Source organism: Heterodontus francisci, chromosome 5 (genome assembly GCF_036365525.1).
Source record: "Heterodontus francisci isolate sHetFra1 chromosome 5, sHetFra1.hap1, whole genome shotgun sequence".
Classification (NCBI taxonomy): Eukaryota; Metazoa; Chordata; class Chondrichthyes; order Heterodontiformes; family Heterodontidae; genus Heterodontus; species Heterodontus francisci.
The window spans coordinates 55603353-55630377 of record NC_090375.1 but is presented as its reverse complement, the minus strand read 5'-3'; the positions used below and the strand labels follow the sequence as shown (position 1 = coordinate 55630377).

The following is a 27025-nucleotide window of genomic DNA, read 5'->3' as shown; positions in this document are numbered from 1 at the left end:
TCCGCCCCTCTCTCAGCTCCTGTCAATCTCCCACTAACTCCGCCCCTCTCCCAGCTCCTGTCAATCTTCCACTGACTCCGCCCCTCTCCCAGCTCCTGTCAATCTCCCACTAACTCCGCCCCTCGCCCAGCTCCTGTCAACCTCCCACTGACCGCCCCTCTCCCAGCTCCTGTCAATCTCCCCTTGACTCCGCCCCTTGCCCAGTTCTGGTCTTCCTCTCTCCCCTCGGCTCCGATCTGATGATCCAGCTTCTGATGACGGGTCCCTAACCTGAAACGTTAGCTCGGCTTCTCTCTCCACAGATGCTGCCAAACCTGCTGAGTATTTCCAGCATTTCTTGTTTGTGTCCCGTCAATCTCTACCTGACTCCGCCCCCTTCCCGCTCCTGTCAATCTCCCCCTGACTCTGCTCCCTTCCCCGCTCCTGTCAATCTCCCATTGACCCCGCCCCTCTCCCTGATCCTGTCAATCTCCCACTGATCCCGCCCCTCCCCCGCTCCTGTCAATCTCCCACTGACCCCGCCCCTCTCCCTGATCCTGTCAATCTCCCACTGACCCCGCCCCACCCCCGCTCCTGTCAATCTCCCACTGACCCCGCCCCTCTCCCTGATCCTGTCAATCTCCCACTGACCCCGCCCCTCCCCCGCTCCTGTCAATCTCCCACTGACCCCGCCCCTCTCCCTGATCCTGTCAATCTCCCACTGACCCCGCCCTTCTTGTCCCGTCTGTCTCGCACTCTCTCAGGCCGCGCTTGCGCAGCAGGCACCCGGTGCCTAGTTATAATCTATCCGCCGCCGGTTCTTTGATTTAATCTATCCGTTGGGAATACAAATGTGCAGCGATTAGTGAGATCTGGGTATCGGAGTCAATCTGATTATCACAGGCCTTTCACTGAAACTAAGGGAAAGTTCCCTCAAGGGCAGTGGAGAAAGGCGGGGAATGAAGCAGCGGCTCGGGGGTATACCGGCCTTAACTGACGGGGAATGCTCTGATGATTTGGTTGCCCCTTAGATTAATAGATTTAGAGTTAATTTTGGTACATTTGATTTTTTTTGTAATCATGATCTTAAGGGGTGAGAAAAGGCACATTTAATATGAGGACCTTCAGCAGAGGGATTCCTGACTGTTAAACATGAACGAGGAGACCTTGAAAACTGCACTGGTATTTTTCCAGAGTGACAGGCCTTCCTGTGAACAGTTTCACAAAGGTCGGAAACTTGATTACCTCCGGAAAACTGATCTGAGTTACTCTGAGTTTTTCAGGGATTTTCTGCTTCCTAATTATCCATGCATTCTATCGCCTGAGTTCACGGAAGGCTGGAGAAGCAGACAACAATGGGTGAAAGGGGATGGCAAGCCTGACTTTGAACACTTGCTGAAAAATTTTGGTTAGTGTCATTTTATCTTGGCACTGTGTTTGCGGAAGGAGGGACACAGCAGTCCTGAGCTAGGAAAACATAGCCAAAGTTGGAAACTGCGAGTGTGTGGTTTGTGGGTGAGGAGAGGATTGGGTTTAGCTTGTGATAGCTACCATGCTTGGATAGCCTGACCAGGGCCGGGGCTGGAGAAGTTCACTTGGACAAACATGGTGGCAAACCATTCCAGGATCGCTGTGGGGTCTTCAGCAATTAAAGAATAACCTCCAGTACACTGCTGCGAGCAGCCAAGGAGAACACTAAAAGAGGAAATAAAAGTTAAACACATTGTGAACACATTGGTTGTTAGTAATAACATATCTACGATGGGGAAAAAGACTGACAGTAAAAAATTATTCAGTTGAGTAATTGCTTTCTGATTGGCAAAATGCTGCAAGTATGGACATATTGGGTGTCTGATGACAGGACTGTGGGGAAGGGGTGCTTGGTGGCAGGTGATCATGTGATGACATCTCCAGGAATATGTCCAACCAAAGTTGGCCCTAGCCACTGCCCTTACGAGAGAAAAAGGAAGAAGTGGCTTGCATTTATATATTGCCTTTATTCCAAAGCGCTTTACAACCAGTGAAGCACATTTGATGAAAGGTCACTGACCTGAAATGTTAACTCAGCTTCTCTTTCCACAGATGCTGCCAGACCTACTGAGTGTTTCCAGCACTTTGTTTTTATTTCAACTTTCCAGCATCTGCAGTATTTTGCTTTTATTTAAGCACATTTGAAGTGTAGTCATTGTTGTAATGTATGCAATTTGTGCACAGCAATGTCCCACAAACAGCAATGTGATGGTGACAAGATCATTTGTTTTAGTTGGTTGAGGTGCAGATTCCAAGGAGAGCTCCCCTGTGTTTCTTCGAAATAATGCCATGATCCAGATTACGCCCACTTGAGAGGGCTGACAGGGCCCCGGTTTAATATCTCATCTGAAAGAATGCACCTCCAATAGTGCAGCAGCACACCCTTGCTACTGCACTGGAGTGTCAGCCTAGATTCTGTGCTCGTGGAGCGGCGATTGAACCCACAGCCTTCTTAGAGACTGAGCCATAACTAACACTTAGATATCATCAAAAAAGGTCAGAAGTTGTAGCGGCACAAAAAAATTGGCAAATGCTTTTCAGTTTGTCTTAATCTCACACACTATTTCCATAACTAGAAGGTCTGGTAGGTGACTAGCAGCCTCAGCGCAATCACTGCCACTTTGAAAGCCACACGCTATAATGTGAATAAGCATGCACTGGGTCACTAACAACAACTTGCATTTATTTTGCACCTTTATGGTAGTAAACCATCCCAAGGTATTTCACTGGAGCATTATCAAGAAAACTTTGACACCAGGTCACATAAGGAGCTATTAAGGCAGATGACCAAAAGCTTGGTCAAAGAGATTGGTTTTAAGCAGGAAAGAGAGGCAGAGAGCTTTAGGGAGGGAATTCCAGAACTTAGGGCCTTAGCAGCTGAAGGCAATTAAAATTAGGGATTCGCAAGAGACCAGAATTGGCTGCGATATCTTGGAGCGCTGGAGCAGATTACAAATATAGGGAAGGGCAATGCCATGGAGGGATTTCAAAATGAGGATGGGAATTTTAAAATCAAGGCTTTGCTTAACTGAAGGTCAGCAAGCACAAGGTTGATGTGTAAACATGGCAATGCCACTTGGGACATGAGTATCAAAGTTTTGGATGACCTCAAGTTTATGGAGAGTAGAACATGGGAGGTCAGCCAGGAGTTTGTTGGAATAGTCAAGTCAAGAGGTAACAAGGCATGGATGAGGGTTTCAGCAGCAGTTGGGCTGTGGCTGGGATGGAGCCGGATAGTGTCACGGAGGTGGAATAGATGGTCTTAGTGATGCCGTGGATTATGGTTGGAAGCTCATCTTGGGGTGTGATATGGCACCAAGGTTGCAAGCGGTCTGGTTCAATCTCACAGTTGCCAGGGAGAGGGAAGGAGTCGATGACATGATGGGCCGAAGGGCCTGTTTCTGTGCTGTATAACTCTATGACTAGGGAATGGAGTGTGTGGCAGGGACCAAAGACAGTAGCTTACTTTTTTTAAATTTATTTTCACGGGATGTGGGCATCGCTGACAATGCCAGCATTTGTTGTCCATCCCTAATTGCTCTTGAGGTGTTGGAGGTGAGCTGCTTTCTTGAACCGCTGCAGTCCATCTGGTGACTGGATTCTGTTGTGCCTCTACTCAGACAGCATGAGGCCGAGATGAGAAATTCACCGTGTGGGAGTTCTTATGCATTACAACGGCCATTGTACTTCAGAAGTATATCACTGACTCTGAAACACTTTGGGATGTCTTGAGGTCATGAAAGGCGCTATATAAATGAATTCTTTCTTTCTTTAAAACTCCAAACAGACTACAAATACTGTTACTGGCTGTCACTGTGAGCTGTGCCACCTTGGGTGCCCAGTAGCATGCTAGTCGGATTCTCCAGCAGCATGTCATTCCCTGCCCCACAGGTCAGTCGAGTAAGCAATCGGTTTTCAAAACTTTAATGCGTAATAACTGCAAATGCTAGGAGTTGGAGTAAGGCCTGACCTTTGCCTCACATCTGAGAGGTAGCAGGACAATGAGCATCCTCAGTATCTTGCTTCCTGGGGCAAGTAACAACCCCATTGGAATGTGGGGCCATTCACATGTTTCTGAGTTGTATGGCTGTGTAAGGTTGACATTATGTTACTCTTTACAGGATAGACTTCTGAGGTCTGGTCATTGATTGTCAGATAATACCAAGTAGCACCTCTCCTGTACAGGTCCAAACTTTAAACTGTTATTTTACACTTTGTTCTTAAATTACATTCTTTCTCACTGTGCATTCCTTAAAACTCTGCCTTATTGCACTATTTATACCATTCCCCTTTCCTTTGCAGGAGATTTCCTTGTCCCTGTGGCCAACTGTGATGTGAAGGAATACAATGCAAACCCAAAGCACAACATCCCTTTAAGGGATTACCTCAGTTACTGGAGAGAGCACAGGGAGAGTGGCTATTCATCTCTGCAGGGCTGCTTGTATATGAAAGACTGGCACATGCACAGGTTAGTGCACAATAGGATTATACTCCATGGCTTTTTAGATTAGATTATTAGATTAGATTAGAGATACAGCACTGAAACAGGCCCTTCGGCCCACCGAGTCTGTGCCGAACATCAACCACCCATTTATACTAATCCTACACTAATCCCATATTCCTACCAAACATCCCCACCTGTCCCTATATTTCCCTACCACCTACCTATACTAGTGACAATTTATAATGGCCAATTTACCTATCAACCTACAAGTCTTTTGGCTTGTGGGAGGAAACCGGAGCACCCGGAGAAAACCCACGCAGACACAGGGAGAACTTGCAAACTCCACACAGGCAGTACCCGGAATCGAACCCGGGTCCCTGGAGCTGTGAGGCTGCGGTGCTAACCACTGCGCCACTGTGCCGCCCACACAAACAAGTCACTCTCTTTTTGAGCCCTAGAATAACCAGCAGTTAGGTGATGCAGTGGGTTAGCTTAAAAATCCAGCTCAGATCAATCAAATGAAAGTCTCCCTTATTTCCTGGCTATAATAGTCCCAAATGAAATGACTGAATAGTGTCAACCTGGTCCTTGTAGATGAGACCCCATAACACAAAGCTACCCCTTCTTTGCTATACTGGAACAGTAACTGTACTTCATGAATTCACTGCATGTGAAACATTTAGGGTACTTTCTGAGAGATTTAATAAGATACTGTATAAATGCAAACTCTGGCAATGAACTGGCAATCTTACTAAGGGAGGTCATGAGAATGATTGGTGTGGGAAATTGGAAAGCTATGCTAATGCAATAAGGAATTGAGGCAGAGTAGAGGGATCTTTGTATCTAATTTGGGCTGTACCTGAACTTGAGGTACTTAATCTTGCAGTATAGAAGATATTTTCCCTGCATCTAACTTGTTTGGTTTCTAACCCAGGAGTTCTTGATGTTGCTGGTGTGAAAAAAAAAATTGGCAAGATATTCTATTCTCCAGCACTGACATCCCTCAGTTCATTCAGTCTTTATGGTGCAATTCAAACACATAAAGGGAAGAAAAGGAACTTGTGTTTATTTGGCACCTTTTACGACCTTAGGATGTCCCAAAGCCAAATAAGTACTTTTTGAACTGTGGTCACTGCTATAATGTAGGAAATACAGCAGCCAATATGTGCATAGCAAGATCCCACAAACAGCAGTGAAATAAATGATCAGATAATCTTTTAGTGGCTTTGGTTGAGAGATGCATGTTGACCAAGACACCAGGAAAACTTCCCTGCCCCTCTTTGAATAGAGCCGCAGAATCTTTTACAATTACCTGAGAGGGCAGATGAGGCCTCGCTTTCTATGGAGAAAGTACTTGCAACAATTTATATATGCTAATGACACAAACTTGTGGCCAGGACACCAATATAAGGGAGATTCAGACAGAGATGAATTAATTAAACAGATTGGATAAAGAATGGCAATTAATTTCTCCTTTGCTTGACATGTTTGTATTTTGTGAGAGTTAAACTTAAACTTCTTCAGTTGCAGCTTATTCAGGAGACATCAGGAGGGCGGCGCAGTGGTTAGCACCGCAGCCTCACAGCTCCAGGGACCCGGGTTCAATTCTGGGTACTGCCTGTGCGGAGTTTGCAAGTTCTCCCTGCGTGGGTTTTCGCCGGATGCTCTGGTTTCCTCCCATTCAGTGCTGTATCTCTTAAAAAAAAATAAAAAAATATCCAATCCACACATTGTGTACTAGACCTTCCAATACCTCCATTGACAGACTTGATCTTTGATGATACCCTGAAACTATCTGGTCAGTGTGAAGCAATTGCCAAAAGGCAAATCGTGGACGAAACTGCATGTGCAAAGCACTGAATTACAAGCCAAAACTAGTTATACTGACATTGTACAGATCAATGGTGAGGCCTGTTTTGGAGTATGGTGTGCGATATTGCATACCCTACCTCTAAAGGATATAAAGAAGAGGGGGCCAACCTTTCTGTCTTAGTGGACAATTTAGGAACGTAGGAACAGGATTAGGCCATTCAGCCCCTTGTGTCTATTCAGCCATTCAGTTAGATCATGGCTGATCTGTACCACAACTCCATTTATCTGCCTTAGTTCCATCTTGCTGTAAATTTGTGTACACAAAATGTACACCACAACTAATTGATTTATTTGCTGACTGTATAGAAATGAACAAACTGTATTTCATTTGATATTCAAGCAGTGGTAGTTTAACAAATAAGGATATAGGAATATAGGCATCTTGCCTGCCATCTCTGATTTGTGTCTCCATCTTGGTATGCGGACTGTAATTTGCTCTTCTCCCCCTGATCTGTTCTCTCTCCCCATTGCTTGCCGTATCTGTTCACCACAGAGTTCATGGGCCGGATTTTTAAAGCCCACTGAATGTGGGTACGGAGGCGCGCATGATTTGAATATCGCATTCACAGAGGTCGGCACTGGGACCCGCCGCCTCTGGAATGCAATGCCGTTTTTAAAGGGATGCCGGCAGCGAGGGAACGGGTCAGGTACATGTCTACAATTAAGTGCCTGTTGAACTCATTGAAGAGCTCAATAACAGGCTTGTCAGCAGCAGTTTTTTTTTTAATTTTCAAAGGCTGGGAGTGTGGAGGATTCCATAAGGGGAACGCAACAGGGTGTTCAAGTCATGAACACAGCAGGGGACCATGAGGGCTATGGATAGAGCTGATTGAAAGACTGCAGAGGTCCAAACGAAAGCTCAGCTGCTTCAAAAGTGCCAGAGTGGCCATTGCCGCAGCTGTAAGACTTGCTTTTCTCAATGGTGATGGCAGGAAACCAAAGAAGGACGTGAGGCTGCTTGCATCATTTGGGCAGCTGGGGTTGGCAGGGGAAGGCCTAGTGAACGTACAAGGTCCAGCCGAGGGAGTTCAGATGGGAACAGGCTACTCTGACATTGGACAGAGTAACCAGAATGAGCTGCAACAGATGCAACCTCCTGGACAGCAGGAGGCCAGAGGAGCATAGTGGGGGGCTGCAAGGGGAGGAAGGCGCTACCCAAGACATCGGGGGCTAAGCCCAAGAGTCAGCTACCTACAAATGACAGAGTACCAGTGCCATAGGAGCCTGCGCCTATCCAAGCAGATGGTCTCAGTCCTGTGCGCTCTGATCCACAATGGCCGGAGGCCTCACGGCTCCTATGACAGTCCTCTACCTGCAGTATTCAAGGTCTCCAATGCCCTAAATTTCTATGCAACCAAGTTGTTCCAGCAATCAGCTGTGGACCTAAGTGGCATCTTGCAGTTGACAGCTCATCAGGCAGGTCACAGATACCATTTTCAGGAGGGTAGAGGACTACACCTACTTTGTCACAGAGGGGCCTGCACAGGCACAGAGAGTATTGGGTTCACTCCATCATTGGATTCCCCAGGTGCAGAGGATCATTGCTTTCGCCCATGTGGCCATCAAGGCACCCAGTGACAGACCTGTGAGATCCATCAACGGGAAGGGCTTCCACTCCCTCAATGTCCAATTGATCTGCAGCCACAGCAAGAGCTTCCTCTATGTGTGTGCTCGCTTTTCTGGCAGCTGCCATGACTCCTTCATCCTCTGCCAGTGCAGGCTGCCTTGGTACTTCATCCCCCACAGTGCATGGATGGATCCAAGAGGACAAGGGAAAGCTCTTGAAGAGCAACAGACCCCTCTACGGGAGCCACAGACACAAGTACAGAGGTGAAACAATCAATACCACCTGCTCAGCAGGCCAACCATTGAGCAGGCCATCAGGTTTCTGAAGATGCGATTCTGGTGGCTGGATCAGTCGGGTGGCCTACTTCAATACCCTTCTGCAAAGGTCTTGTTCATTGTGATGGTCTGCTGTGCTCTGCTTAACATGGCCCTCCAGAGGGGTGTGGACTTGGTGGACAGTGAGGCCCTGGAAGGAGACAACTCATTGGGGAAGGAGCAGGAGGTAAGAGAGGAGGAGGAAGAGGGGGCGGAGGGAGATAACACTGAACAGAGAGGTGCCCCTGCTGCACGACGAGGTGGCCTCCTCCTGCCATCCTTTGGGAAGAGGACCTCCCTCCTATCCGTCACGGCTTCCAACATTAGATCCAGGTGGGCATCAATGAAGCGAGAGTCTGCTCTGCCCCTAATGCTAGGCCTCCAGCTCTCCTGTGACACCTCGCTTCCCTCAGGTGCTGTGGAAGGCAGATTTCTCCCTCAGGGCAACCAGCAGCCTCGGTGATGGCTGCTGTGGAAGTCTACATGAGCCCCACATTTGATCTGACCCATTTTCAATCCCACTGGCTGTAAGAGGACAGGAAACCCAGCTCCATACCAAGTCAGGGCTTACCCATTTGAAAATTGCAATCTGAATCAGCTTCCCACAGGAGGCAGGTTTCTGACCCAAAACCAGACCCAGTTCCTGTTTCCTGCCTCCATAATGAAGATCTAGCCCCAGGTTCCTACTCTTGTGAATTTCTCTGATCTGCTGTCTCATATCAGCTCTCTGGTATCCTGGTTTTTCATCTGTTTTCTTTAATATCCGTTTCTCACATCCTTCAATATCTTGGTAACTGATCTCCCTGACCTGCTGTCCCTAAAGACCTGGTTCTTATTTTCCTTGATGTCCTGGTTTCTGATTTCTTGCTGTCTCTGGATATCCTGGTTCCCAGTCCCCCAATGTCCTAATTCTAATTATGCTCAAAGTCTCCCTTTCTGATCTGCTGTCCCCATTGTCCTGCTTCTCAATCTGCTCAATCTTCTGCTATCATCTTCCTAATTTGCTCTCCCTGAATATCTTGGTTCCCAACCTTCTGAGTATCCCTGATCTACTTTCCTCAATGCCCTGTTTACCTAGTGGTAAAGAAGCAGGGCTGAAAAGATGTTTCCAAAATGACAGGTCGCCAAAACTCAAATAGGATAAATCAGCAGAAAATGAAAAATGAAGTAGATAGTAAATGTAAAGTAAAGCTTTACAAACTGGACATTCGTGGCTCACAGACCAAATATCGATAATGGGCTTTAATTTAGACAACCCTAAAATGGATGCATTGGAATGGATTTAGAGAAGAGTGACGAGGATGACTCGAAGCCTTAAGGGACTAAGTTATGAAGAAAGGCAACAAACTTGCTTATATCATTGGAGAAAAGTAAATTGAGAACTGGCAAATGTTTAAAAAGGTATGGATGATAGTAAGCGAGATATTTATCTTGGGCAATGAACAAAGGATTGGAGGACACAAGTACAAAGTTCACAAGCCTCAACTCGATAGGGCAGATTATATACTCTGTGGAAGGAGTGGATTTGATGAATATTTCTTACATTGTTGTAATATTCCTGAATAAATCTTGGTACTTTTGTGTTTCAGGGTTTTCCCGGATCATGGGGTGTACAGTACTCCTCGCTTCTTCCAGTCTGACTGGCTGAATGAATACTGGGACACTATCGAATTGGATGATTATCGTTTTGTTTACATGGGTCCCAAAGGGTCATGGTAAGTGTATCTTGTGCCAGAAGGAGTTTACTCCAAGGACACACTGGGTTGTCCATAAATGGAAACAAAACAATGCAAGCAAAAGTCTTACGTAATTACATAGGAGTAAACAGCACAGAAACAGGCCATTCGACCCAGCTGATCTATGCCAGCGTTTATGCTCCACATGAGCCTCCTCCCATCCTTCCAATCCAATCCACTCTTTGAGTGAGAAGTTTCTCCTGAATTCCTATTGGATTTATTTGTGAGTATCTTATAATTTTGACTTCTAGTTTTGGACTCACCCACAAATGGAAACATTTTCTCTACATGTATCCTATCAAACCCTTTCGTAATCTTAAAGGCCTCTATCAGGTCACGTCTCAGTCTTCCCTTTTCTAGAGAAAAGAGCCTCAGTCCGTTCAGCCTTTCCTGTTAAGTATATCCTCTTAGTCTTGATTCCTTTTATTAATGCCAGTAAATTGCTGGTGGCATAACCCAGTTGGGTGATTTTTTTTTATACAAGCACTAGGATGCTCAAAAACATAAATGTCAGCATGGGCCAAAAGACCTGTTTCTGAACTGTAAACACTATGTACTACTAGATGGCAATAGTATTAGGAGAGTTACTTCAGCAACCTGCACCACAAAGCCATCTATTAGTTAGAGCACACAACTACATGTGACAGTTGACATGGCAAATCGAATGGGGTATGTTGACACAACAATTTACAATATTAAGCATTGACCTATCACTGAGATCAAAATTGGAAGTAAGGTCTATAGACAGAAAGTGCATGCCCAACACAAAGGTTTCAAATAATGTCCAGATAGGGAAGTAGCCAAAGTCCATAGTGCAGGACAACATATAGATTGGAAAGAGTAAAGGGAAAGATGAATCAAGAATTATTGTGAAATGACACCAGCTTGGCTGTTAAAATCCTGTGAAATGTAGGGCTGAGGTAAATGAGGAGTTCCACAATTTCAAGGATTTGGGAAAAATTGAGTTAATTGTGAGATGATGTAATCAGTCTTGATTTCAACACAACTTCTGTAGACCATGACTAATTGCTAGTTTTTCTCCTGTTGTAAGTAATTTTTCACACACACTGCCTTCGGAGATGTAATTGCTTAAAGGAGCCACAGGGAGGAAAATGATGAGAATGAGTTTTATGACCAAAAAGAATGGGACACATCTGGGGGTCATTTATATACATATTCCTCAGAAAAAGGAGCATCAAAATCATAATATAATCATTGTAATTGAAGCTTGGCTCCAACTGCGTCAGGATCAAAGAATCATACAACACAGAAGGAGCCCATTTGACCCATCGTGCCTGTGCCAGCTCTTTAAATCCATTATTAAGGAGGTTATGGCAGGACATTTCGAAATTCATAATGCGATCAGGCAGAGTGAACATGGTTTTGTGAAAGTGAAATCGTGCTTGACAAATTTATTAGAGCTCTTTCAGGAAGTAACAAGCAATGTGGATAAAGGTGAGCCTGTAATGTGGTGTACTTGGATTTCCAAAAGGCATTCGATAAGGTGCCACATCAAAATAAGAGTTCATGGCATGGATAGAGGATTGGTTAGCTAACAGGAAGCAGAGAGTAGGGATAAATGGGTCATTTTCGAGTTGGCAGGATGTGACTAGTGGAGTGCCACTGAGATCAATGCTGGAGCCTCAACTATTTACAATCTACATCAATGACTTGGATGAAGGGATCTAATGTATGGTAGCTAAATTTGCAGATGACACAAAGATAGGCAGGAAGATAAGTTGTCAAGAAAACATAAAGAGTCTACAAAGGTATATAATAGGTTAAGTGAGTGAGCAAAAATTTGGCAGTTGGAGTCATAGAGTTATACAGCACAGAAACAGGCCCTTCGGCCCATCATGTCTATGCTGGCCATCCAGCACCCAACTATTTTAATTCCATATTCCTGCACTTGGCCCGTAGCCTTGTATGCTATGGCGTTTCAAGTACTCATCCAAATACTTCTTAAATGTTGTGAGGGTTCCTGCCTCCACCACCTCTTCAGGCAGTGCGTTCCAGATTCCAGCTGGGTGAAAAGATTTTTCCTCAAATCCCCTCTAAACCTCCTACCCCTTACCCTAAATCTATGCCCCCTGGTTCTTGACCCCTCCGCTAAAGGAAAAAGTTTCTTCCTATCTAACCTATCAATGCCCCTCATAATTTTGTGCACCTCAATCATGTCCCCCCCTCAGCCTTCTCTGCTCTAAGGAAAACAACCCTAGCCTTTTCAGTCTCTCGTCATAGCTGAAATGCTCCAGCCCAGGCAACATCCTGGTGAATCTCCTCTGCACCCTTTCCAGTGCAATCACATCCTTCCTATAGTGTGGTGACCAGAACTGTACACAGTACTCCAGCTGTGGCCGAACTAGTGTTTTATACAGCTCCATCATAACCTCCCTGCTCTTATATTCTATGCCTCGGCTAATAAAGGCAAGTATCCCATATGCCTTCCTAACCACCCTATCCATCTGTGCTGCTGCCTTCAGTGATCTATGGACACGTACACCAAGGTCCTTCTGACCTTCTGTACTTCCTAGGGTCCTATTATCCATTGTATATTCCCTTGCCTTGTTAGTCCTCCCAAAATGCATTACCTCACACTTTTCAGGATTAAATTCCATTTGCCACTGCTCCGCTCAACCTACCAGCCCATCTATATCGTCCTGTAATCTAAGGATTTCCTCCTCACTATTTACAACATCACCAATTTGTATATTGTGGGAAAATGTGATCTAGTCCACTTTGGCAGGAAGAATGGAAAAGCAGAATATTATTTAAATAGAGAGAGACAGCAGAACTCTGTGGTACAGAGGGATCTGAGTGCCCTGGTACATGAATTACAAAAAGTTACTATACAGGTACAACAGGTGACTAGGAAGGCAAATGGAATGTTATTGTTTATTGTAAGGGGAATAGAATATAAGAGTAGGGAAGTTTTTCTACAGCTGTACAGGGCCTTACTGAGACCACATCTGGAGTATTGTGTACAGTTTTAATCTCCTTACTTAAGAAAGAATAAAATTGCATTAGAAGCAGTTCAGAGAAGGTTCACTTGACTGATTCCTGGGATGAAGGGGTTGTCTTATGAAGAAAGGTTGAACAGGTTGGGCCTATACCCATTGGAGTTTAGAAGAATGCGAGGTGGTCTTATTGAAATATATAAGATCCTGAGGAGACTTGACAGGGTCGCTGCTGGAAGGATGTTTCCACTTATGGGCGAGACTAGAACTAGGGGACATAGTTTAAAAATAAGGGGGTCTCCCAATTAAGATGGAGATGAGAATTTTTTTTGTCAGAGCGTCGTTAGTTTGTGGAATTCGTTTCCTCAAAAAGTAGTGGAGGCTGGGTCATTGAATATATTCAAGGCTGAGTTAGATAGATTTTTGACAGACAAGGGAGTCAAGTGTTTTGCGGGCAGACAGGTAAGTGGAGTTGAGGCCACATTCAGATCAACCATGATTTTATCAAATGGCAAAGCAGGCTCCAGGGGCCGAATGGCCTATTCTTGCTCCTAATTCGTATGTTCGTAAGTTTTTTTTATATACCAACAGAAGCTAAAGTAGCTGTGAATCAACCCGTTCAGTTCAGGAGTCAAAGTGAAATAGAAGCCCATCAGATTATCAACACTGAAGAGCGGAGAAACAACAGTAACAAAACAAATTGCATTTATACAGTATCTTTAATGTGGAAATGTTCCAAGGCACTTCACAGAAGAGAAACAAATACCAAGCAGCAGCAAGAATTGAAGAAGTTACTAAAAGCATAGTTTAATAGATACATGTTAAGAGAGGTAGCTAGATGAAGGAGTTTTTTTTTTAATTTGTTCTCAGGATTTGGGTGATTAAAGGCCAGGTTTATTGCCAATCCCTCTATGCCCTGAGAAGGTAGTGGTAATGACCCTTTTTGAATTGCCACAGTCTTTGTGACAATGGTGCTCCCATAATGGTTGCAGATTTGGAATTCCAGAATTTTGACCGAGCAGTGATTAGAGTGGAAGTTCTGGAGAATTTGGCCTCTGAAAGCTCTGCCACGACTGATGAAATGGAGAGAAGAGGGGATAGACAGAAGGCCAGAGTCTATGGAATGAAAGATGTATAATGGCACATATGACTGAAAATAGCAGAGATAGGATAGGCAATGATGGGGTTTTGAATTCAATATATTCTATGGATAGGGACCCAGTGGAGGTTCGCAAGGACAAGGTGATGGGTGAGCTGGCCTTGGTAATGTTGTTCCCAATGTACTATAGAAAAATTCTATTTAGATCAATACATATCAATACAAGCTGATTGAAAATCACAACCCCTGGTATATGCTTACCGGTAATACATCAACTCCCTGCTGGACTATAATCCAATACCCATTGCAGAAGTGGTCATACATTAACACTTAATTACAAACTGTGATATTTAAATGGAGTTTATTCCGTCCCCTGCCCTGTCAATCTCCTATCCTTTAAAACGGGCTCATTCCTAGTTGCAGTGGATATATAGTAATTTAAAGGATCAGAAGGCAACATTTCAGTCCAACCACCAGTCTCAAAGTTTAAAAATTATATATACTACTCTATTTTTGATTCCCCTCCATCATTGGACCAGATTTTATTCCAGTGATAGCAGTCTCAGCGGCAGGACGGAAGGCGGAGGTAGAACCTGCCTCAGCCCTCCTTTGGTTCCTTGTTGCTATTTAATGGCAGGCAGGCAATCAACTTCCTGCCGTTGGGGGCACCGTCCCTTTAAAGGACGAGCTGCCGCCTCCAAGAGCTGCCGACCAATGGGAAGGCTGACAGCTTTGCAGTACCGGCAGCACACTGCGGGGCAGGAGGCTTTGCAGTACCAAAGACTGGAGAAAAGTGATGCACTTTCCGGGATAGGTAAGTGGGGTCGGGGTCTCCGGGGTCAATCTGGGGGCAGGCCCCTCTGCCTTCTACAAAACTGAGGTGGAGGCGGGAAGAGGCCCTTCAGGGGCCATTATTATTGGCCCCTTAAGGGCCTTAATTGGCTGGGGGCGAGAAGGCTGTCCTCGGCCTTACCATCTCCAGGCAAAATGGCAGGGGCCCCGGATAATGTTTGGAACGACGCCCCCTGCCATTTTGTTTGCTCCCGCGCCTCCATGCCCGCCTCCAAGGGCAGAATAAAATACTTCCCATTGTCTCAGCTGGCTGGAGATCCAATTTCCCTCCTGTGTTTGCGATGTGCCTCTACCGTCTCCCTGAGCATATATTCTGGATATAATTCTGGGTTTATCCCTCCTTCAGACTGAGAACAATGGCATTAGGCGAAAGTGATAAACTTGGTAAAGTGAAAAGCAAGAAGGGAATTGAGTAAAGGATAGCTGGCTTCATACTGACATGATACATTTCCCTTTCCTCCTCCTCCTTCTTGTAGGACACCATTCCACGCTGACGTATTCCGATCGTACAGCTGGTCGGCCAACGTCTGCGGTCGGAAGAAGTGGCTGCTGTTCCCACCTGGTCAGGAGGAGTATCTGAAGGACCGCAGTGGTAACCTTGTTTATGACGCCCAGTCTCCAGTCCTGCAGGACAGTGATCGTTACCCAAAATACAGCCAATGCTGTCAACCCATTGAGGTGGTGCAGGAAGTTGGAGAAGTCATCTTTGTTCCCAGTGGTTGGCACCATCAAGTATATAATCTGGTACAGAAAACAAATCTTGTGATAAAGTATATATATATATTGGATGTCCCTTTTCTGTTAGAGCTGGTTCCACTGTCCTTTGCTGCGTTTAAAAATATCGAGGATTGTAGGGCAATTACAATGTAGCTCATGTTTGATCTCAGTATGTCAATATTGTGAAGTAACAGAAATTTCAGCATAGCAGGATTCTACCATAAAGTCAGGGCCAATAAGAGGGGTGACTGAGAGCTACGTTATCCCATTAAGTTATGTATATCTTCATAAGAGAATCTTGAGGCATCAAGCTTTGAGACTGAAAAGCCCTAGGCCTCCAGAATACCTGGTGTAACTAAGAGCACCTTTTGTGTTCTAATTTCCATGGCTTAATTTCTGGAGTTGGAGTTTTTAATTTTGCTCTCTTGATTGCCCAGCTAGCAAGTTACCCTGTCTTTTGAAGTGGTGTAATCTATAATAAATCTTTTTATATTCTCCTATTTAGGAGGACACCATCTCCATCAATCACAACTGGCTGAACGGCTGCAACATAGACATCATGTGGCATTTTCTACAGGGAGAGCTGACGGCAGTCCAGGAGGAGATCAGGGAGTGGAAGAACCATATGGAGGGCTGGCACCAGCATTGTCAGGTATTGGTGGAGAGGTTAAGTCATCTGTTCCTTTGCCTTTTTAATAACAGTGATTGAATTTCAAAGTAAATTGGAGAAGCAGCAAGATGGCTAGTTTGAGAAATGGAACTTAACGCAGTTTATTCATTCTCAAGATGCGGGCATCACTGCTAATTCATAGTCCATTGCTAGTGGCCCTGAAAAGGTGGTAGCGGACTGCCTTCTTAAACTATTTAATTTTGTGTAATGTTCTTTGTAGCCATTTGGTGCTTGGCTTGCTTGGTCATTCAGAGCCAACCACATTGAGGTGGATTGGAGTCACATATAGGCCATACCTTTAAGGATAGCAGGTTTCCTTCCCTAAAGGCATTAGTGAACCAGTTAGGTATTCACGACAATTGACAGCTTTTTTAAACTGAATTCAACTTCTCAAACTGCCGTGGTGGGATTTGAACTCTTGTTCTCTGAATAATTAGTTTAGATCTCTGGATTATGAATACAGTGGGATAATCACCACATAGCCGGTACAGACTGTTTTCTGACTGGGCATTGCTCTGCATCTGATTGTTCTGTACTCGAACTGGGTGTGCTTGATGCCGAATCTGGAGAGTGTTCCATTCCCTGCCACAAACATCCTTCACCTTGCTGAGTACAATACTAAAAATGAAATAGGAGAATATGTAATGAAAAGTGTTTGTACTCTAACAGGTGAGAATTGTCCCCAAACTCTGATCCTGAGAAAATGGGGGAAATACAGGACTCCACACTGGAAATCTCAAATTATAGCTTCAGCAAAATAAAAATAACACTGAGCCACACCTCTAAATCTGCAATGTGGTGGAAGGTTGCCAAGTGTCCCTGAATTTTTTGGGCTTGGGTAAATGGGTTGTGTCTCTATGGGTAGATTGTGTGCTCTCCATATCAGGGAAGCAAAGTTTACTTCTGTAGATTTTTCACGAAAAGGAAAGGATTTGCATTTATATAGCACCTTTCAGGACCTTGGGATGTCCCAAATGCTTAACAACTAATTAAGTACTTTTCAAGTTGTAATGTAGGGAAACACGGCAGCCAATCTGCACACCGCAAGCTCCGACAAACAGCAATATAATAATGAACAGTGTTGACTGAGGGATAAATATTGGCCAGGGTATCAAGAGACCTCCCCCTGTTCTTCTTAAAGAGTGCAATGGGATCTTTTACACCCACCTGAGATGGTAGATGGTTTAAAGGCCTATGCTAAAATAAACTTTTTGGCAGTACAGCACTCCCTCAGTATTGCACTGAACTGTCAGCCTGGATAGCGTATTCAATCTCTGGAATGGGGCTTGAACCTACGACTTTCTGTCTCATACACAGTGCTACCAGTGAGCCAAGGCTAACACTGATTTGGAGTGGAGATTCTTCAGCTCATTGGTTGTTTGGATTAACTGTTGAGTGGCTTATCCTGAAGCTGCCAAAATTGTAAATCAGTGGTTTTGAAATTGGGATCGTTAGATTTAAGTTTATCAGGGAGCTGATATATCAGGCGGAATCTTATGTCATAGGCACAGAAGGAGGCCATTTGGTCCATCGAGTCCATGCTGTCTCTCTGTAGAGCAATCCAATCAGTTCCATTCCGCCGCTGTATCCCCGTAGCCCGCATGTTTATTTCCCTCAAGTGCCCATCCAACTTCCTTTTGAAATCATTCATCATCTCCACTTCCACCATCCTCATAGGCAGTGGGTTCCAGGTCATTATCAGTTGCTGTGTAAAAAAAGTTCTTCCTCACATTCCCCCTGCATCTCCTGCCCAAAACCTTAAATCTGTGTCCCGTAGTCCTTGAAACAATAGCTAATGAGAACAGCTTTTCTTTGTCTACCTTGTCGAGACCTGTCATAATCTTGTCCACCCCTATCAAATCTCCCCTCAATCTCCTTTACTCCAAGGAGAACAACCCCAGCTTCTCCAACCTAACCTTGTAGCTAAAATCCCTCATCTCTGGAGCCACTCTAGTAAATCTCCTCTGCACCCTTTCAAGGACCCTCACATCCTTCCTAAAGTGTGGTAACCAGAATTGGACACAATACTCTCATTGTGGCCTGACCAGAGCTTTATGAAGGTTCAGCATAACTTCCCTGCTTTTGCACTCAATGCCTCTATTTATGAAGTCCAAGATCCCATATGCTTTGCTAACTATGCTCTCAATATGTCCTGCCACCCCAGGTCCCTCTGTCCCTGTACACTCTTTAGGACATTTAGTCTATATTGACTCTCCTTATCCCTTCTAGCAAAATGCATCACCTCACTGTCGCTTGTCTGCCCATTCTGTGAGCCTATCTATGTCCTGTGGCAGTCGAATGGTATCATCCTCACTGCCACACCTCCAAGTTTGGTATCATTGGCAAATTTTGAAATTTTACTCTGTATTTCAATATCCAAGTCATTTATATATATTAAAAAAAAAATCAGTGGTCCTAGCATTGAACCTTGGGGAACACCATTGTCTACCATCCTCCAGTCTGAAAAACAACCATTTACCACGACTTGCTGTTTCAATCCATAAGTCATTTATTTTATCCAAGCTGACACTGACCCTCCTATTCCATGAGCCTCAATTTTGTTAACCAGCCTTTTATGTGGTACTTAATGCTTTCTTAAAATCCATATAGACAATATCCAGTGCTTTCCCTTCATCAACCTTCTCTGTTACTTCATCAAAAAATTCAGTTAGATTAGTCAAGCATGATCTGCCTTTTTCATATCTATGCTGACTTTCCTGAATTAACTCAGACCTCTCTAAGTGCCTGTTGGTTTTTACCCTGGTTATTGTTTCTAAAACCTTACCCACCATTGATGTTAAACTGACTGGCTTGTAGTTACTAGGACTTTCCTTACACCCTTTCTTGAATAAGGGTGTCACATTTGTAACTTTTCAAACTTCTGGCCCCTTCCCCATAGCTAGGGAAGATTGGAAGATAATGGCAAGCCCTTCCACTATTTCCACTCCTATTTCCTTTAAGGGGAGACGGTGGTGTAGTGGTATTGTCACTGGACTAGTAACCTAGAGACCCAGGGTATTTCTCTGGGGACATGGGTTCGAATCCCACCACAGCAGAAGGTGGAATTTGAATTCAATTAGTAAATTTGTCAATAAAAGCTAGTCTAATGATAGCCATGAAACGATTGTTGTAAAAACCCAGCTGCTTCCTTTCCTTTAGCGAAAGAAATCTGCTGTCCTTACCTGGTCTGGCCTACATGTGACTCTAGACACATAGCAATGCTCTCTGAAATTGCTAATATTAGCAAGCCACTCAGTTGTATTTAACCGCTACAAAGTCAATGAAACAGAATTAAATCGATGGACCACCCGGCATCGATCTAGGCACCGGAAGCAACAATGGCAAACCCAGCCCTGTCGACCCTGCAAAGTCCTCCTCACTAACATCTGGGGGCTTGTGCCAAAGTTGGGAGAGCTGTCCCACAGACTAGTCAAGCAACAACCTGACATAGTCATACTCACGGAATCATTCCTTAGAGACAATGCCCCAGACACTGCCATCGCTATCCCCAGGTATGTCCTGTCCCACTGGCAGTACAGATTCAGAAGAAGTGGCGGCACAGTGGTATACAGTCAGGAGGGAGTTGCCCTGGGAGTCCTCAACATTGTCTCCGGACCCCATGAGGTCTCATGGCATCAGGTCAAACATGGGCAAGGAAACATCCTGCTGATTAGCATCTACTGCCCTCCCTCAGCTGATGAATCAGTACTCCTCCATATTGATCACCACTTGGAGGAAGTACTGAGGATGGCAAGGGCACAGAATGTACTCTGGGTCGGGACTTCAATATCCATCACCAAGAGTGGCTCTGTAGCACCAATGCTAACCAAGCTGGCTGAGTCCTAAAGGATATAGCTGCTAGACTGGGTATGCGGCAGGTGGTGAGGGAACCAACAAGAGGGAAAAACATACTTCATCTCATCCTCACCAATCTGCCTGCCGCAAATGTATCTGTCCATGACAGTATTGGTAGGAGTGACCACCGCACAGTCCTTGTGGAGACGAAGTCCCGCCTTCACATTGAGGATACTCTCCATCGTGTTGTTTGGCACTACCACTGTGTTAAATGGGATAGGTTTCGAACAGATCTAGCAATGCAAAACTGGGCATCCATGAGGCTCTGTGGGCCATCAGCAGCAGCAGACTTGTACTCAACCACAATCTGTAATCTCATGGTCTGGCATATTCCCCACTCTACTGTTACCATCAAGCCAGGAGACCAACCCTGGTTTAATGAAGAGAGCAGCACCAGGCATACTTCATAATGAGGTATCAACCTGATGAAGCTACAACACAGGTCTACTTGCATGCCAAACCGCGTGAGCAGCATGTGATAGACAGAGCTAAGCGACCCCATAACCAACGGATCAGATCTAAGCTCTGCAGTCTGGCCACATCCAGCCGTGAATGGTGGTGGACAATTAAACAACTAACTGGAAAAGGTGGCTCCAGAAATATCCCCATCCTCAATGATGGGGGAGTCCAGCAATTCAGTGCAAAAGATTAGGCTGAAGCATTTGCAACAATCTTCAACCAGAAGTGCCGAGTTGATGATCCATCTCGGCCTCCTCCTGAAGTCCCCAGCATTACAGATGTCAGACTTCAGTCAAATTGATTCACTCCGCATGATGTCAAGAAATGAGTGAAGGCTATGGGCCCTGACAATATTCTGGCAATAGTACTGAAGAACTTGCCACGTCCCTAGCCAAGCTGTTCCAGTAGAGCTGCAACACTGGCATTTACCCGGCAATGTGGAAAATTGCCCAGGTATGACCTGTACACAAAAAGGACAAGTCCAACCCAGCCAATTACTGCCCCATCAGTCTACTCTCAATCATCAGTAAAGTGATGGAAGGTGTCAGCGACAGTGCTATCACGCGGCACTTGCTTAGCAATAACCTGCTCAGTGACGCTCAGTTTGGCTTCCGCCAGGGCCACTCAGCTCCTGACCTCATTACAGCCTTGGTTCAAACATGGACAAAAGAGCTGAACTCAAGAGGTGAGGTGAGTGTGACTGCCCTGGACATCAAGACAGCATTTGACCGAGTATGGCATCAAGGAGCCCTAGCAAAACTGGACTCGACAGGGAATTGGAGGTCAATCATCTCAGCTCCAGGACATCACTGCAGGAGTTCCTCAGGGTAGTGTTCTAGGCCCAATCATCTTCAGCTGCTTCATCAATCACCTTCTTTCAAACATCAGGTAAGAAGTGGGGATGTTCGCTGATGATTACACAATGTTTAGCACCATTCACGACTGCTCAGATTCTGAAGCAGTCCATGTAAAAATGCAGCAAGACCTGGATAAAATCCAGGCTTGGGCTGATAAGTGGCAAGGACCATTCGTGCCACACAAGTGCCAGGCAATGACCATCTCCAACAAGAGAGAATCTAACCAACTCCCCTTGACATTCAGGGGCATTACGATCGCTGAATCCCCCACTATCAACATCCTCGGGGCTAGCAATGACCAGAAACTGAACTGGAGTAGCCACATAAAGGCGGTGGCTACAAAAGTGGTCAGAGGCTAGGAATCCTGTGGCGAGTAACTCACCTGACTCCCCAAAGCCTGTCCACCATCTACAAGGCACAAGTCAGGAGTGTGATGGAATACTCTCCACTTGCCTGGATGGGTGCAGCTCCAACAACACTCAAGAAGCTCGACATCATCCAGGAAAAAGCAGCCCGCTTGATTGGAACCCCGTCAACAAACATTCACTTCCTCTACCACCGACGCACAGTGGCCGCAGTGTGTACCATCTACAAGATGCACTGCAGCAATGCACCAAGGCTCCTTAGACAGCCCCTTTCAAAACAGTGATCTCTACCAACTAGAAGGGCAGCAAATGCATAGGAACACCACCACCTGCAAGTTCCCCTCCAAGTCACACACCATCCTGAATTGGATCTATATCGCCGTTCTTTCACTCGCACTGGGTCAAAATCCTGGAACTCCCTTCCTAACGGCACAGTGGGTGTCCCTACCTCACATGGATTGCAGCTGTTCAAGAAGGCCGTTTATCACCACCTTCTCAAGGGCAATTAGGGATGGGCAATAAATGCTGGCCTAGCCAGCGACGCCCACATCCCCATGAAGGAATTTTTAAAAATCTGACTTGGGAGTATTTGAGGAGACTGGGGATTTATTTTGTGTCCAATCCATTATGTACCTGATTTGTAGTTTTTATTTGTTTGTTTTTATTCATTCATGGGATGTTGGCATCGCTGGCTGGGCCAGCATTTATTGCCCATCCCTAATTGCCCTTGAGAAGGTGGTGGTGAGCTACCTTCTTGAACTTCTGCAGTCCTTGGGGTATAGGTACACCCACAGTGCTGTTAGGAAGGGAGTTCCAGGATTTTGACCAGGCGACAGTGAAGGAACGGCAATATAGTTCCAAGTCAGGATGGTGTGTACCTTGGAGGGGAACATGCAGGTGGTGGTGTTCCCATGCATCTGCTGCCCTTGTCCTTCTAGGTGGTAGAGGTTGTGGGTTTGGGAGATGCTGTCGAAGGAACCATGGTGAGTTGCTGTAGTGCATCTTGTAGAGGGTGCACACTGCTGCCACTGTCCGTCGATGATGGAGGGAGTGAATGTTGAAGGTGGTGGATAAGGTGCCAACCAAGCAGGCTGAGTTGTCCTGCATGGTTTCGAGCTTCTTGAGTGTTGTTGCAGCTGCACCCATCCAGGCAAGTGGAGAGTATTCCATCACACTCCTGACTTGTGCCTAGTAGATGGTGGACAGGCATTGGGGAGACAGGAGAAGAGTTACTTGCTGCAGATTTCCCAGCCTCTGACCTGCTCTTGTAGCCACAGCATTTATGTGCTTGATCCAGTTCAGTTCCTGGCCATTGGTGACCCCTAGGATGTTGATAGTGGGGGATTCAGCGATGGTAATGCCATTGAACATCAAGGGGAAATGGTTATATTCTCTCTTGTTTGAGATGGTGACTGCCTGGCACTTGTATGGTGCGAATGTTACTTGCCACTTATCAGCCTAAGCCTGGATGTTCTCCAGGTCTTGCTGCATATGGACATGGGCTGCTTCAGTATCTGAGGACTCGCGAATGATGCTGAACATTGTGTAATCATCAGCGAACATTCCCACTTCTGACCTTATGATGGAGGGAAGGCCATTGATGAAGCAGCTGAAGATGGTTGGGCCTAGAACATTACCATGAGGAACTCCTGCAGTGATGTCCTGAGAGTGAGATGATTGACCTCCAACAACCACAATCATTTTCCTTTGTGCTAGGTATGACTCCAACCAGTGGAGAGTTTTCCCCCAATTCTCATTGACTCCAGTTTTGCTAGGGCTCCTTGATGCAATACCGGTCAAATGCTACCTTGATGTCAAGGGCATTCACTCTCACCTCACCTCTTGAGTTCAGGTCTTTTGACCATGTATGTACCAAGGCTGTAATAAGGTCAGGAGCTGAGTTGCCCTGGCGGAACCCAAACTGAGCATCACTGAGCAGGTTATTGCTGAGCAAGTGCCGCTTGATAGCACTGTCGACGACACCTTCCATCACTTTGCTTATGATCGGGAATAGATTGATAGGGCGGTAATTGGCCAGGTTGGATTTGTCCTACTTTTAGTGCACAGGACATAGCTGGGCAACTTTCCGCATTGCCGGGTAGATGCCAGTGCTGTAGCTGTACTGGAACAGTTTGGCTAAGGACGCAGCTAGTTTTGGAGCACAAGTCTTCAGTACAATTTCCGGAATGTTGTCAGGGCCCATAGCCTTTGCAGTATCCAGTGCCTTCAGTCGTTTCTTGATATCATGTGGAGTGAATCGGATTGACTGAAAACTGGCATCTGTGATGCTGGGGAACCTCACGAGGAGGCCGAGATGGATCATCCGCTCGGCACTTCTTCCGGTTGAAGATGGATGCAAATGCTTCAGCTTTGTCTTTTGCACTGATGTGCTGGGTTCCAACGATGGGGATATTTGTGGAGCCTCCTCCTCCTGTCAATTGCTTAATTATCCACCACCATTCACGACTGGATGTGGCAGGACGTCAGAGCTTAGACCTGATCTGTTGGTTGTGGGATCGCTTAGCCCTGTCTGTTGCATACTGCTTTTGCTGTTTGGCATGCAAATAGTCCTGTGCTGTAGCTTCACCAGGCTGACACCTGATTTTTAGGTATGCCTGGTACTGCTCCTGGCATGAGCTGCTACACTCTTCATTGAACCAGGGTTGGTCCCCCGGCTTGCTGGTAATGGTAGATTGGGGGATATGCCGGGCCATGCAGTTACAGATAGTGGTTGAATACAATTCTGCTGCTGCTGATGGCTCACAGTACCTCATGGATGCCCAATTTTCAGTTGCTCGATCTGTTCGAAATCTACCTATTTAGCATGATGGAAGTGTGGCACTCATTGTGAAGACCGGACTTTCTCTCCGCAAGGACTGTGTAGTGGTCACTCCTACCAATACTGTCATGGACAGTTGCATCTGTGACAGGTAGATTGATGAGAACGAGGTCAAGTAGGTTTTTCCCTCTTGTTGGTTCCCTCACCACCTGCCGCAGACCCAGTCTAGCAGCTATGTCCTTTAGCACTTGTCAGCTCGGTCAGTCGTGGTGCTACCAAGCTACTCTTGGTGATGGACATTGAAGTCTCTCACTCAGAGTACGTTTTGTACCCTTGCTACCTTTTTCAATTGGTGTTCAACTTGGAGAAGCATTGATTCATCAGCCAAGGTTGGGGCGGTGGGGGGGCGGTGGCGGTAGGTGGTAATCAGCAGGAGGTTTCCTTACCCATGTTTGACCTGTTGTCATGAGACTTCATGGGGTCTAAAGTCAATGATGAGGACTCCCAGGGCAACTCCCTCGTGACTGTATACCACTGTGCCACCACCTCTGCTGGGTCGATAGGGCTGGGTTTGCCGTTGTTGGTGCCTAGGTCGATGCTGGGTGGTTTGTCTAGTTTCATTCCTTTTCTTAGGCTTTGTAGTGGTTTGATACAACTGAGTGGCTTGCTAGGCCATTTCAGAGGGCATTTAAGAGTCACATGCAGGCCAGTCCAGGTAAAGACAGCAGATTTCCTTCCCTAAAGGACATTAGCGAACCAGATGGGTTTTTATAAACAATTGACAATGGTTTCATGGTCACCACTAGACTTGCTTTTTAATTCCAGATTTATTAATTGAATTCAAATTCCACCATCTGTCGTGGTGGAATTCAAACCCATGTCCCTAGAGCATAAGCCTGGGGCTCTGCCTTACTCATCTAGTGACATTCCCACTGCCTCCTGTTCTATGGGACAGGGTAGCAGGAGTTTTATTTATATTTGTCCAACAAGTATATAACGTGAGTGCTCGATATCGATGAACAAATGTAGTAGAAATTCCATTTTCCTGGCGTTGACATAGTGTTAATGAGTAGCACAACCTACCAAAACTCAGAATTTTAAAAACATACAACTTTGCTCACCAGAGGGAATAAATGTCTGTGTTCTGTTCCTACTTGCTGCAGCTCCTCTTGAAATCCTGCACTGGAATCAACTACTGTGAATTCTACACCTTTCTGAAAATAATCACTAAAAATAGGATAGCGCTACTAGAGGCTACTTCAACAGACTCAGCACCCCTCTGCAGTACATTTCCCACGGAACTGTGTGCACTTGGACCATGTCACTCAATGTTCGATTTACACCGGACTGAAGATGTGCTGACTTCAATGCTCGCCAATGAGGACTTCAGCAGACTAGACACAGACTTGTATCCTCATCCAAAAGATCTGCTGCATGAGATTAAAGAAGTGATGGATGCTGCCTTGTCGTAATACTCTACTTCCAGTGTTATTTCTCTCAACGTGTTACATGGCAAGTTTCGCTTATTCTGTTAAAGGAGAAGATGGGATTCTTAAATACCCTCAGGGCTAGGAAGGGAGGAGGAATAATCAAACAGGCTTACGCTACTGCTTATCCTGCTGCAAGCCCGCATAAAGATAAAGGGTGAAATCATAAGGGCTACAATGGTGCAGTAATCATCACTAAACTATTAATCCAGAGATAGACTTCAAATCCAATGGCAATGGCAAGTTTGGAAATAAAAATGACAAGCTGATACCAGTAAAAGTGACCGTGACGCTCTAGGGTTGTCGGAAAAACAGAACTGGTAGACTTCCTTTTGGGAAGGAACCCTGCAATCTTCACCCAGTTTGATTCCACTGACACGTGATGAGTGTATAAAGCACTGCAAAGAGCAGCTAGTTAATGACTGCATCGCAGCGCATTACCACCATCAGGACAGGAAAAACTGGGCTCTATTTGTTTTTATTGTTTCATGGAATGTGGGTGTCACTGGCAAGGCTAGCATTTGTTTCCCATCCATAATTGCCCTTGATAACTGAGTGGCTTGCTAGGCCAGCGGTTAAGAGTCAACCACATTACTGTGGATCTGGAGTTACATGTAGGCCGGGTCAGGATGGCAGATTTCCTTCCCTAAAGGGGCATTAGTGAACCAGATGAGTTTTTATGACAATCGATGGTAGTTTCATGGCACCATTACTGAGACTAGCTTTCAGTTCCAGATTTGGATTAACTAATTGAATTTATTAGTTAATTGAATTTAAATTCCACCAACTGCGATGTTGGGATCTGAACCTGTGTGCCCAGGGCATTAGCCTGGGCCTCGGGATTGCTAGTTCAGTGACGTTACCACTGCCTCCTCCTATTTGCGTTAAAAGGACTAGTACGTGCAAGTCGTTATAGAAAGAAAACACTCCAGAATCTGTATGATCGTTACTTAAATCAAGATTAGAACTAGTCTTGAAAAATGATT

At 45.5% G+C, this 27025-nt stretch overlaps 1 protein-coding gene across 3 annotated transcripts; it reads left to right on the top strand.

Annotated features, from left to right (window-relative positions):
- The first annotated feature begins 231 nt into the window (after positions 1-231).
- jmjd4 (jumonji domain containing 4) lies at positions 232-27023 on the top strand. Of its 3 annotated transcripts, none has more exons than XM_068031461.1 (6): positions 232-321; positions 4312-4477; positions 9796-9921; positions 15327-15594; positions 16073-16219; positions 25716-27023. In XM_068031461.1, the coding sequence occupies exons 1-6, from the start codon at positions 303-305 to the stop codon at positions 26022-26024; spliced, it is 1035 nt and encodes a 344-aa protein (XP_067887562.1). In that variant the 5' UTR covers positions 232-302; the 3' UTR covers positions 26025-27023. The 3 variants fall into 3 exon arrangements, with proteins under 3 accessions (XP_067887562.1, XP_067887560.1, XP_067887561.1); XM_068031459.1 differs by lacking the exon at positions 232-321 and adding an exon at positions 334-1387 and having other exon boundaries at positions 25716-27022; XM_068031460.1 differs by lacking the exon at positions 232-321 and adding an exon at positions 1452-1774.
- Positions 27024-27025: the final 2 nt, after the last annotated feature.

Bases quoted from the DNA above. Each gene is read 5' to 3' on its own strand.
- jmjd4 (XM_068031459.1), top strand. From the start codon at position 1,132: ATGAACGAGGAGACCTTGAAAACTGCACTGGTATTTTTCCAGAGTGAC. The intron at 1,388-4,311 runs GTTAGTGTCATT...TTTCCTTTGCAG, and splicing joins ACACTTGCTGAAAAATTTTG to GAGATTTCCTTGTCCCTGTG. The intron at 16,220-25,715 runs GTATTGGTGGAG...TACTTGCTGCAG, and splicing joins GCTGGCACCAGCATTGTCAG to CTCCTCTTGAAATCCTGCAC.